At 45.0% G+C, this 13,773-nt stretch overlaps 1 protein-coding gene across 2 annotated transcripts in view; it reads left to right on the top strand.

Annotated features, from left to right (window-relative positions):
• The window catches only part of SYNE1 (spectrin repeat containing nuclear envelope protein 1), a 621,543-nt gene that overhangs the window by 242,195 nt on the left and 365,575 nt on the right, over positions 1-13,773 (top strand). For both annotated transcript variants that reach the window (XM_060240915.1, XM_060240910.1), the window contains 3 exons: positions 5,563-5,766; positions 6,274-6,481; positions 11,026-11,138. In XM_060240915.1, coding sequence (XP_060096898.1) covers positions 5,563-5,766; positions 6,274-6,481; positions 11,026-11,138 — 525 coding nt within the window. The remainder of the gene's footprint in view (positions 1-5,562; positions 5,767-6,273; positions 6,482-11,025; positions 11,139-13,773) is intronic.

Here is a 13,773-nt window from a genome sequence, read left to right as displayed (position 1 = left end):
CTGCCCAGCGCAGCTGCGTCTTCAACAGCAGTGCCTCGATGCTGGTAACCTCCGCCCGCTTGAGAACTTCAGTGTTGGTCACAAAGTCACTCCAGTGGATGTTGAGGATGGTGCGAAGGCAGCGCTGATGAAAGCGCTCAAGGAGTCGCAGGTGATGACGGTATAAAACCCATGATTCGGAGCCGTAGATGAGGGTTGTCATCACAACCGCTTTGTAAACATTGATCTTTGTGCCTTTTTTCAGATGCTTGTTGCTCCATACTCTTTTGTGCAGTTGGCCAAATGCACGGTTTGCCTTTGCCAGCCTGTTGTCAATCTCCTTGTCGATCTTGGCATCTGAGGAGATGATGCACCCCAGGTAGCTGTGGTAGTTCTGTGGTAGATAACTCACTGAAAATGTCAAGACAGTGTGTGATTGCAATAAAAAAGGCCAACGCCATGCTGGGAATTATTAGGAAGGGAACTGAAAATAAATCAGCCAGTATCATAATGCCTCTGTATAAATCAGTGGTGCAGTCTCATTTGGAATACCGTGTGCAATTCTGCTAACCGCACCTCAAAAAGGATATTATAGCATTGGAAAAAGTCCAGAAAAGGGCAACTATTTATTTATTTATTTATTTATTTATTCCGTAACTTATATCCCGCCCTTCCCACAAGTGGCTCAGGGCGGCTTACAACAAGCAATAAAACAATAAAATCGGAACAAATTAATACATTTAAATTCAAGCATTTAAACCTAAAAACTTTAAAATTTTACGCTTTACATTAAAGCTATACAGTATAATCGCAAAAATCTAGAATCTAGAAAGCTACATTTGTCCAGTCAGGCGTAGGCTAACCGGAAGAGGGTCGTCTTACAGGCCCTGCGGAACTGAGTAAGATCCCGCAGGGCCCTCACCTCTTCCGGTAGCTGGTTCCACCACATAGGGGCCATTGTGGAAAAGGCCCTGTCTCTAGTTGTTTTGAGGCGCCCTTCCTTGGGCCCGGGGATGGTGAGAAGATTTTGAGTCCCAGACCTCAGTACTCTCTGGGGAACGTGTGGGGAGAGACGGTCCCTCAGGTAGGCAGGTCCCAGGCCATATAGGGCTTTAAAGGTAATGACCAGCACCTTGTACCGGACTCGGTATATTATTGGAAGCCAGTGCAGAGCCCGAAGACCCGGCCGGATGTGCCCCCATCTTGGAAGGCCCAATAACAGCCGGGCCGCGGCATTCTGCACCAGCTGCAATTTCCGGGTCCGGCACAGGGGCAGCCCCATGTAGAGGGCATTGCAGTAATCCAACCTCGAGATGACCGTAGCATGGATCACTGTTGCTAGGTCGTCGGGGTCCAGGAAGGGGGCCAACTGCCTTGCCCGTCTAAGATGAAAAAACGTGGACTTGGCAGTGGTCGCTATCTGAGCCTCCATATTTAGGGACGGCTCCAGTAGCACCCCCAAGCTCTTGACCCTGTCCGCCGGCCTCAGCGGAACACCGCCAAAAGCTGGCAGGGGGATTTCCCCCCCCAGCCCCCGACGGCCCAAACAGAGGACCTCTGTCTTCGCAGGATTCAGTGTCAGTCCACTCAGTCTGAGCCACTCAGCCACGGCCTGTAATGCCCGATCTAAGTTATCTGGGACGCAGACCGGTCGGCCGTCCATAAGTAGATAGAGCTGGGTGTCATCAGCATACTGGTGGCACCCCAGCCCATACCTTCGGGCAATCTGGGCAAGAGGTCGCATATAGATGTTAAATAACATCGGGGAGAGAACCGCTCCCTGGGGCACCCCACAGTCAAGTGAGCGCCTCTGGGATAGTTCCCCCCCAATCGCGACCCTTTGTCCCCGACCTTCAAGGAAAGAGGAAAGCCACTGCAAGGCCAGCCCCTGAATCCCCGCGTCGGCGAGGCGGCAAGTCAGCAACCGATGGTCGACCGTATCGAACGCCGCCAATAGGTCCAACAGCATCAGTACTGCCGAGCCACCCCGATCCAGATGCCGTTGAAGGTCATCTACTAGGGCGACCAACACCGTCTCCATCCCGTGACCTGGGCAAAAGCTGGACTGAAGTGGGTCAAGGATGGAAGCGTCCTCCAGGAAAGTCTGTAGCTGCCTCGCCACTGCCCTCTCAATGAGTTTGCCCAAAAAGGGCAGGTTTGAGACCGGCCTATAGTGTGCCAATTGGGCCGGGTCTAGAGATGGTTTTTTTAGGAGGGGACGGACCACAGCCTCTTTGAGTGGCGCTGGAAAAAGCCCTTCCATTAGGGACCTGTTTATGATATCCTGTATAGGATATCTGAGGTCCCCCTGGCAAGATTTAATAAGCCAGGAAGGGCATGGGTCCAATTTACAAGTTGTTGGGCGGGCAGATGAGAGGATCCTGTCGACTTCCTCCAGGCTGAGGGGGCTGAAACCGTCCAGGATATAATCCGAAGACATGCTCGGGGCCTCGGTTGCGTTAACTGCCTCGAAGTTGACGGGGAGGTCGAGGCGGAGTGATGCGATCTTGTCCGCAAAATAGTTCGCAAAAGCCTCACAGCCTATCTCCAATTCACTAGAATTTGGTCTGCCCTGGGGCAGAGTAGTCAGATCTCGAATTATCTCAAACAATTGTGCCGGGCGCGAAGTTGCGGACGCAACTAGAATGATTAAAGGTTTGGAATGCTTTCCCTATGAAGAAAGGTTAAAAAGCTTGGGGCTCTTTAGCTTGGAGAAACGTCAACTTCGGGGTGACGTGATAGAGGTTTACAAGATTATGCATGGGATGGAGAAAGTAGAGAAAGAAGTACTTTTCTCCCTTTCTCACAATACAAGAACTCGTGGGCATTCAATGAAATTGCTGAGCAGTCGGGTTAGAACAGATAAAAGGAAGTACTTCTTCATGCAAAAGGTGATTAACATGTGGGATTCATTGCCACAGGAGGTGGCAGCGGCTATAAGCATAGCGGGCTTCAAGAGGGGATTGGATAAACATATGGAGCAGAGGTCCATCAGTGGCTATTAGCCACAGCGTATTGTTGGAACTCTCTGTCTGGGGCAGTGATGCTCTGTATTCTTGGTGCTTGCGGGGGAAGGAGGCAAAGTGGAAGGGCTTCTAGCCCCACTTGTGAACCTCCTGATGGCACTTGGGGGGGGGGGGTTGGCCACTGTGTGACACAGAGTGTTGGACTGGATGAGCCATTGGCTTCTCTTATGTTCTTAAGAGGGGTAGTACTGCAACAGCACTATTGCATGCACAAAGCAATTGCAATGCAGCCCTAGACTGAAAGGAAAGAAAGGGAGTGAACAAAAAACTTAACCCAAATAATTGAATTAAGAACCTGGAAAGTTAAACAGATGCAAGAGATATGCTAGAGAAAAAAAGCAATCCTTACTATTTCACCATACAAGGATATGTCATGACTGAGAAAGCTTTAGAAAGGGGAAAGTTTGCATCATCTAAGAGTCCTTCTATTCCAGCAATTTTGCAATTTTTATATGACAAGAAAAGTTTCATCATGTGGCACTGGCTCTGCATAAGGAGACAGGGGGGAGATGTCTTCTGCCCAGTATAACTGATTCTGCCCACCTTCCCTTTCAACAGCCACAGCCTTCAGGCTTTGCATTTGCAATATATTTCAGTGATCTCAGCCCTGGGATGATACTGAATTTCTCAGCTATGTTATTTTGGCCTTTATGACATGTAGACACAATGCAAATAAATCTACAAAAACCAACCTTGCAAGAGGAGACCTGAGCACCCTCACTAGAAACCTCTGCCAGTGCCAGATCTGAAAGCCATTGGTGCAGGGCTGAAAGGGGGTGGGGAGAGGAATAAGCCAAGCCAGTTCTTCCTGCCCTGTGCCTTTAAGAGCCTGGAGAATCCAACTGGTGAAGATTCCCCCCCTCCCCCCCAAATCCTTTGGGAAACTGGGCTTTGCTCCTTTGAATACTAGGGTTGCCAAGTCCAATTTAAGAAATATCTGGGTACTTTGGGGGTGGAGCCAGGAGACATTAGGGTGGAGCCAAGATCAAGGCTGTGACAAGCATAATTGAATTCCAAAGGGAGTTCTGGCCATCACATTTAAAGGGACAGCACACCTTTTCAATGCCTTCCTTCAATAGGAAATAATGGATATGGGCACCTTCTTTCGGGGCTCATAGAATTGGACCCCCTGGTCCAATCATTTTGAAACTTGGGGGATATTTTGGGAAGAGGCACTAGATGCTGTACTGAAAGTTTGGTGCCTCTACCTCAAAACACAGCCCCCCCCCCCAGAGCCTTAGATACCTGCGGATCAATTCTCCATTATTTTCTATGGGAATAAATCTCCCTAGGGAATAACAGAGTTCCCAGCAGACATTTCCCTCCCCTCCCCCCGCTTTCTGACGACCCTGAAGCGGAGGGAGGGCCTCCAAACCGGGGGATCCCCTGCCCCCACCTGGGGATTGGCAACCCTATTGAATACCTACCTACTCTCCCCCCTCCCTCATGCTAACTGCGGCTCTGAATAAAACTAAAGTTGCAAGTTGACTCTTGCTTTATTCTACTGCTTCAGACCAACAAAACAGCGCACAGAGAAGGGGAGCAGGATTGTTTGCTGGGAGAAGACTCCACTGGCCATCCTGCTGGGACTGGAGTGGGTGGGTGAGACTCCACTCGCTGCTGTGTTGGGAGGGGGAGCCTCGCTGAGCTCCTTCTCTGCTGCTTCTGCCCACTGCTCCAGAGGCTCCCAGGCTGTGGGCAGCAGCCAGTCTTTTTTCTTTCACCCCGAATTGGGGCGAATGACGAAGGACGCAGGCAGCCGCTGGCCAGCCAGCTCCTTCTAAAGTGGGGAAGAGGGCTGGGCAAGGGATGGGACATGAAGGGTGAGCAGGGAGGGGGCAGCTGCCCTCTGCCCCCCTGGTAAGGTGGCGCCCTCAGCAGCCACCTAACTTGCCAACTCCCACGCGCTGGTTCTGCAGATCTGGAAGCAGAGGGGGCTGGCTTGAAGAACCCTTGTATATATGCAAATGAGTTATGCATATGAGTTGCACTAAGGAGCTCCAGCACCTCTTTTTCTACAAAATAACCCCTGTGTAATACTGTGAAATATTGCTATCTAGAAAACATTGTGTATCTTTTAAAGCCTATGTAACAATATAAAGATAATTGCTAAGAGAAACATTCTCCCAGAATTACAGAATTTCAAATTGAAAGGGAGGGGATTATAATTTAATGCTCTCTCCAGATGAATCCATTCATATAGAAATTTAGCACATCAGAAGCTGGGGGCTTAACAAGAATTCTTATCCTAGATATGCTGGCTTTCTAAGTGATGGAAGATTTCTACATAACAGAGTACTCATAAATGTAGACTGAAATAGTACAATATAGAAATTATTCTACCACAGGAGTGTTCCAAATTTGTTGCTTAGCTTTAATTCTTTCCAAATTGGAGACTCGTTCAATTTTATTTGGATGTTTTCCTTTCCTTATATAATTTTAATGCAACACTTGAAACCACTGGGACCTCTCATATGCCTGTTGATGTATAAGCATAATAGTTAAAGTATAATAACAAAATTTTGTTCCATTTAAATGCATTTGTGTTTTGTAAAAGTTTTTAGAAGCAGATTTGAGGGGGAAAATGGTGCATACTAAAGAAATGAGTGAAATAGCAAAAGAAACACTGAAAGATTTCAGTACTCAGAAGATGCAGTTACAGAACTTTATTAATCAGATGGAAGATTGGCTTGCCAAAATGGAAGAATCACTTTTGAGCTGTGCTCATAACCAGGATCCATCAAGTCTAAGTACAATCAAGGTAGGAAGATACAGGGAAGTACAAACAACAAAAAATAATTAGAACTTTATGTTCCTTTCACTCTCTTCTCTCACTGTTGTAATGAATGTAAATTGGAAACTGCTTTAATGTTTATGATCTGATGACCACATATATCTTGTGGCTACATGTACAAAATAGGTTTTGCATGATGCAAATTGGAGGGATTTCAGTCTCTCTTCAACTAGACTCTGAAAGCTAAAACTGTTACAGTGCCCAAGCCATTTAAAATGCATATGAGGCTGCACATGTATTTTCAGAAGCTTCAGTTTGTAGTTGCTGACCTGCAATTGAGGTGTGAAAAAGGCAGTGTAGGTTTTTTTTTTAGACATCAGTGTGTGTTTTTAATGTGATTAGTGCATAAATGTATTTGGCAGGAGGTGGGATTTAGAATTAGAATTTAAGAAACTTAATATGTTGGCATATACATAGACACAATAAAAGCTAAATATCATGTGATACAAATAACGTAATTAATTTGTTCTTCAGAAAATACAAAAGGAGTTCCAGCAACAGCAGAGCAACTTTGATTCCACACAGGAAACTCTCAACAGCCTCTGTCGCAAATATCCATCCATGGAACTGGAGACTCTTGGGAGCACTGTCACCTCACTAATTAAGAAGTATGAGGCTGTGAATCAGTTAAGTTTGAAAGCTCAAACTTCCACACAGGAGTCCCTGGAAAAACATTTTCTCTGTGAGTCTTCAACATTGTTAATATGTTAGACCACAGGAATGTATGAAACTGCTTAAGATGATCATGCCGACAGGGGTTAGTGAAAAGTTTCCTTCAACTTCATAAAATCATTTTGAGCATAAGCATTTATGAGTGTCACATGTATGACTATCTGCCCATAGGACAGAAGTCTTCGGTGTGTGCTCGATGCAAGGAGCTTCTGGTCCTCAGGGAACGTGTCGTACTCTTGAGGCCGAGATGACTGACCTGGAGAAGCAGAGACAGTCAGTTAGGCACTCGGGGAAGACTCTCAGGGGCATATTAGATGAGCCCCGCTCTGAACATGGCAGCCCCGTTGCTGCACAGAGCATGAGGGCTGAGAGGGAACAGGACACCGTGCCGAGGATAAGGGGAATGCACCCTCAGAAGGGATCTCTTCTTCGGTTGGTGAGCGGGAATCCTTTTGCGCCAAGAAACCATCGCTGGGCAGGGAGAGAGGAGGGGTCTTGATAGTTGATGATTCGATCCTTAGGCAAGTAGATAGCTGGGTGGCAAAACTGCGTACTGATGGTATGGTGACTTGCCTGCCTGGTGCGAAGGTAGCGGACATTACGCATGTAGTAGATAGGCTGATAGACAGTGCTAGGGAGGAGCCAGTGGTCATGGTGCATGTTGGCACCAACGATGTGGGGAAATGCAGTCGTGAGGTCCTGGAGGAAAAATTTAGGCTGCTAGGTGGAAGACTTAAGGCCAGGACCTCCAAGGTAGCCTTCTCAGAAGTGCTACCTGTTCCACGTGCAGGGCAGGAGAGACAGGCACAAATTAAAAGTCTCAATGTGTGGATGAGATGATGGTGTAAGGAGGAAGGGTTTAAGTTTGTTAGGCACTGGGATGCTTTCTGGAACAAGCGGGAGCTGTACAAAAGAGACGGTCTCCACTTGTCCCCAGATGGAATCAGGCTGCTGGCACTTAAAATCAAAAAAGTGGCAGAGAAGTTTTTAAACTAAATCTTGGGGGAAAGCCGACAGGAAATGAAATGTCTCTGGTTTGGGAGGACTCATCTCAAAGAGATGAAGGGTTAGCTATTACTTTTCTACCAGGTAATGGATCAGAGTTGTCCACTGAGATGGTGACAAACAGTATGGATTATCTGCCAAAGTCTCGAGGCGGCAGGAGGAAGGTTGCGGGCCTAGCTTGCCTGGGAAATTGTAGATGTTTGTATGCAAATGCTAGAAGTGTTCGAAGTAAGATTGGTGAGTTGGAATGTTTAGTGTAGGGAGAAAACATAGACATTGTGGGAATTTCAGAAACTTGGTGGAATGAGGAGAATCAGTGGGACATGGTGATTCCTGGATATAAGTTATATCGGAAGGATAGGGAGGGAAGGGTTGGAGGTGGGGTGGCTCTGTATGTCAGAGAGGGTATACAGTCCAGTAAGACTGAGGTCAGAGAATTAGATTCCCTTCTAGAAATGCTTTGGGTTGAAACAGAGGGCCCAAAAGGAAATTTAACTATGGGAGTTTATTATCACCCACCAAATCAAAAGATAGAGGATGATTATAATATGATGGAAGGATTAAAGATAGTGGCTAAACATAAAAACTGTGTTGTAATAGGTGATTTTAACTACCCGCAGATTGATTGGGTCAATATGTGTTCTGGTCGAGAGAAAGAGATTGAGTTTCTTGATGCTCTCAATGACTGTGCTATGGAGCAGATGGTCTCAGAACCTACCAGGGGTGGGGCGATCCTGGATTTGGTCCTAAGTAATGCCCAAGACTTGATGAGAGATGTAAAAGTGATCACACCACTTGGGAGCAGTGACCATAATGTTATTGATTTCACCATTTGTATAAATAAAGAGTTGCCCCAAAAGACCAGCACAACCACGTTTAACTTTAAAAGGGGTAAATTCTCTGAGATGAGGAGGCATGTGAAGAGGAAACTGAAAGGAAAGGCAAATACAGTCAAAACCCTTGGGGAAGCGTGGAGGCTATTTAAAACTACAGTCCTAGAAGCTCAGATAAAATATATACCACAAGTTAGGAAAGGCACAAACAGGTATAAGAAAAGGCCTGCATGGTTAACAAACAAAGTAATGGAAGCTATAAAAGGTAAGGATTCCTTTAAGTAGTGGAAAGTTAGTCCAAGTGAGATTAATAAAAGGGAACACAGGCTATGGCAAATCAAATGCAAGACTGTGATCAGGCAGGCAAAAAGGGACTATGAGGAGCATATTGCAAAAAACATAAAGACCAACAATAAACATTTCTTCAAATATATTACAAGCAGGAAACCAGCCAGGGAGGCAGTGGGCCCTTGAATGACCAAGGGGTCAAAGGATTACTGAAGGAGGATAGGGAAATGGCTGAGAAGCTGAATGCATTTTTTGCCTCCGTCTTCACTGTGGAAGACGAGAAGTGTTTGCCCGCTCCAGAACCACTAATTTTGGAAGGGGTGTTGAAATACCTGAGTCAGACTGAGGTGACAAGAGAGGAGGTCCTACAACTGATAGATGAATTAAAAACTAATAAGTCACCAGGTCTGGATGGCATACATCCAAGAGTTCTGAAAGAACTAAAAGTTGAACTTGTGGATCTTCTGACAAAAATATGTAATCTTTCATTGATATCTGCCTCCGTTCCTGAGGACTGGAAGGTAGCAAATGCCACCTCCATCTTAAAAAAGGGTTCCAGAGGAGATCTGGGAAATTACAGGCCAGTCAGTCTGACTTCAATACCAGGAAAGTTGGTAGAAAACATTACGAAGGACAGAATGAGTAGGCACATTGATGAACACGGGTTATTGAGGAAGACTCAACATGGGTTCTGTAAGGGAAGATCTTGCCTCACTAACCTGTTACATTTCTTTGAGGAGGTGAACAAACATGTGGACAAAGGAGACCCAATAGATGTTGTTTACCTTGACTTCCAGAAAGCTTTTGATAAAGTTCCTCATCAAAGGCTCCTTAGAAAGCTCAAGACTCATGGAGTAAAGACAGGTCCTCTTGTGGATCAAAAACTGACTAATAAATAGGAAGCAGAGAGTGAGTATACATGGGCAGTCTTCACAGTGGAGGACGGTAAGCAGTGGGGTGCTGCAGGACTCAGTACTGGGTCCCATGCTCTTTAACTTGTTCATAAATGATTTGGAGTTGGGCATGAGCAGTGAAGTGGCCAAGTTTGCAGATGACACTAAATTGTTCAGGGTGGTAAGAACCAGAGAGGATTGTGAGGCACTCCTAAGGGATCTGTTGAGGCTGGGTAAGTGGGCGTCAACGTGGCAGATGAGGTTCAATGTGGTCAAGTGCAAAGTAATGCACATTGGGACCAAGAATCCCAGCTACAAATGCAAGTTGATGGGGTGTGAACTGGCAGAGAATGACCAAGAGAGAGATCTTGGGGTCGTGGTAGATAACTCACTGAAAATGTCAAGACGGTGTGTGATTGCAATAAAAAAGGCCAATGCCATGCTGGGAATTATTAGGAAGGGAAATGAAAACAAATCAGCCAGTATCATAATGCCCCTGTATAAATCGATGGTGCGGTCTCATTTGGAATACTGTGTACAATTCTGGTCACTGCACCTCAAAAAGGATATTATAGCATTGGAAAAAGTCCAGAAAAGGGCAACTAGAATGATTAAAGGGTTGGAACACTTTCCCCATGAAGAAAGGTTAAAACGCTTGGGACTCTTTGGCTTGGAGAAACGTCGACTGTGGGGTGACATGATAGAGGTTTACAAGATAATGCATGGGATGGAGAAAGTAGAGAAAGAAGTACTTTTCTCCCTTTCTCACAATACAAGAACTCGTGGGCATTCAATGAAATTGCTGAGCAGTCAGGTTAAAATGGATAAAAGGAAGTACTTCCTCACCCAAAGCGTGATTAACATGTCGAATTCACTGCCACAGGAGGTGGTGGTGGCTACAAGCATAGCCAGCTTCAAGAGGGGGTTAGATAAAAATATGGAGCAGAGGTCTATCAGTGGCTGTTAGCCACAGTTTGTATATATATATATATGTGTGTGTGTGTGTGTGTGTGTGTGTGTATATACACACAATGAAATATATCAATGAAATTTTGTATATATATTTGGCCACTGTGTGACACAGAGTGTTGGACTGGATGGGCCATTGGCCTGATCCAACACAGTCTCTTATGTTCTTAAGTCACTTACTGCCAAAAACATTCAGTATTGACCTTGCAAAGTAATGTGATCTTGTACATACTATTTGTATTTTTGCTATTCACAACAGAGAATACTGGTAAGACACAAATATGTCTCCTACTTTCTAATAACATTGAATCACAATGAAGTGGCACTGCCTTATTACCAATATCTTTGTTTTTCTAAAACAAAGTGCTTTCCTTTGGAGTTTGTTAGGGCATTATGATTCAGTTTACCATTAGTGAAATAAAATCAGTGTTTTTACGTTAGTGGCAGTGATTAAGGTGTCTGCTTCAGCGGTGGCAATTGGTAAACTGTTAAGAGAATTCTCAGTGAACTCTGAGAACATAAGGTCTAATTCTGCATTTTAATTCTCGTTCACTTTCCCTTTTAAGCATCAATGGCAGAATTCCAAAACTGGTATTCTAACCTGAAGGCTACTGTAAAGGATTTACACATTATATCTGGTGACATTAAATCCATAGATGCAAAGCTCCATGAATTGAAGGTATGATGAGCAAAATCTAGAAAGTAATGTTTTTCACTGTTATGCATTCCTACAATTTTTAAGTATCTTACCGTCTCCAAGTGGGAGTACGACAGAACTTAGTTTTATTGTTTTGTTTTATTGTTGTGAGCTGCCTTGAATAATTACTTGGCTTCCAGAGTTTGGAGGCTAGGTCTACCACCCATTTCCAGGACCTCTATCAGCAGTCAGCCCAGCTGTGGGCTCCCTTTTGCTGACAGAAAGCAGGAATGGCAAGAAAGGAGAGAGAGAGAAATGTACTCCATCTGGTCTGCAACGAATTGCCCCTTAAACATGAATAGACCATTATTTCCAGTGAAGCCAGACTGTCCAAGATAATGTCTTTAAAGATTAAAGGGCTGATATGTCACAGACTAGCTGAAGATTGAGGGGCGGGGGCTTCCCTCTCTCTCTCCGCTCCTGTGGCTTCTGAGAGGAGGTACTTCAAATATTATCATTTGAATTTCCTTCAGTAGATTCAGAAAGGGTATGATTATCATTTTCACACAATTGAAATTACTGCTCCAATATTTATTAAAACAGATTTCCCCCCCAACATGACTATCTGGAATGATAACAATACTGATTATATTTAATGATAATAATAAATTATACCCTTCCTGACTTTCTAATGCAAAAGTAAAATGATAATATTTGATGTACACACTGCTTGTATTCTTCTCAGAATTCTCCCATTGAGTTTTCCCTCTTGGCTATATCTGCCTCTCTTTCTATATATTTAATTAGGTTCAATTTTCTGGTTATCTTCAGCTAGGAATAAGACTTGTTGTGGAGAAAAATACAATGCGCTCTTGAAAGAGGCTCTGAGCAAGTGCCCCCCACTCTTGCTGTTTCCCCCAAAAGTGAAGGCATTCACTCCCCACCACCCTTGGAGTCTGAATTTCTCCTGGGATCACCTCCAGACAACAGACCTTTGTCCTGGAGGAAATAACTGTTTTGGAAGGTGAACTCTATGGCATTCTAGCAACAGCCTCTGGCTAGCAGCTTCCCCAGTGGGCCATCCTCGTCTGTCCTGGGTCAAGGCTGAGGGGAGGAGAAAGGGAGGTAGGAAAGTGGTGGCTGCCATGGCCTCTAAGGAAATGCTCCTGGTAGGGCCAGACTTTGTTGCCTAGTCACATTACCACCTTTGTTCCCTGTATCTTCACCATTTCCCTACTTCTGCATCCTACTTTCTCTTCCAAATGACACAGAGAGTGGGTAGGGAACAGCAGGTGGAAGAGAGGAGTGGGCTCAGCATTCGAGTTCTCTTGAGTGGCGGTTGATGGGCTAATCACTAATGGAGTGCACACCACAGCCAATGGAAATGCTGGATTTGGCTAATTCCATTAGGGAATTATTAGGTGGATATTGTGTTCACTGAAAATTTATTCTCCTTTTAGTCCATCTTCCTATGGTATCATGACCTGAGCTGAAATTTTCCCCACACTTCTGGGATCAAGTTTCCTTGTCTGTCATGATTTATTTATTGCTTATTTATTTATAGTCCACCTTTCTCACAAAGAATCAAGGCAGATTACAAAGTGTATGTCAATACAATCAACAGGAAGGGACATCCAATATACAATGTAACAGGATATATTTATTTTATTTATTTATTTTAGTAGATTTATAGTCTGCCCTTCCCCACAATGGGCTCAGGGCAGATCACAAACACAATAAAACAGTAAAAATCCAACAGTAAAACCATAAAACAAACAATAAACCATCAAAATATGCAGCATGGATGGTACAACACATTTTATAGATTTAAGATACAGATATCATGAGTATCATAGATGTCATAGCTATACGCCCGATATCTAGTCATCCAAATAGTTGGCCAGAGCAGGGAGGTCTGTTAGATGATGTAAACAGTAAGGTGAGGATGCCCGCTTGCCTCAACCGAAAGCCCGGCAGAATAGTTCTGTTTTGCAGGCCCTATGGAATGGTAGTAAATCCAGTAGGGCCTGAATCTCCATAGGGAGCTGATTCCACCAGGTTGGGAAGGCAAGCCAGACGTCCTTTGGGCCAGGGATGGTCAGAAGATGTTGATTTGCTGATCATAGCAATCTCCGGGGTTCATACAGAGAGAGGCAGTCCCATAGGTATGTTGGTTCCAGGCTGCACAAGGCTTTAAATGTCAGTACTAGTACCTTGAAATGGACCCGGTAGCCAGTGCAAATTGCACAGCATTGGCCGACTGCCTGCCCGTACAGGCAGTTCAGTCAACAATCGTGCTGCCACATTCTGCACCAGCTGGAGTTTCCGGATCAGTCCCAAGGGCAAGCCTGCGTAGAAAGTGTTTTAACTTTGATATGTAGGTTTTTATTGTTATTTTTATATGTTGTGATCTGCCTTGAGCCCATTTACGGGAAAAGGCAGAATATAAGCCTACTAAATAAATAAATAAATGAGTTACAGTAGTCCAGCCTGGAAGTGACCGTTGCATGGGTCACTGTAGCTAAGTCCCAGGGGGGGCCAGATAGAGTGCTAGCTGTTTGACCTGCCAAAGATGGTAAAAGGCAGATCGTGCAACTGCTTTAATCTGGCCTCCATGGAAAGGGTGGTGTCCAGCATCATACCCAAGTTCCTCACCTTCTGGGCTGGCACGAGAGGT

This window comes from Heteronotia binoei, chromosome 1 (assembly GCF_032191835.1).
Source record: "Heteronotia binoei isolate CCM8104 ecotype False Entrance Well chromosome 1, APGP_CSIRO_Hbin_v1, whole genome shotgun sequence".
Classification (NCBI taxonomy): domain Eukaryota; kingdom Metazoa; phylum Chordata; class Lepidosauria; order Squamata; family Gekkonidae; genus Heteronotia; species Heteronotia binoei.
This window is presented reverse-complemented; position numbering and strand designations above follow the sequence as displayed.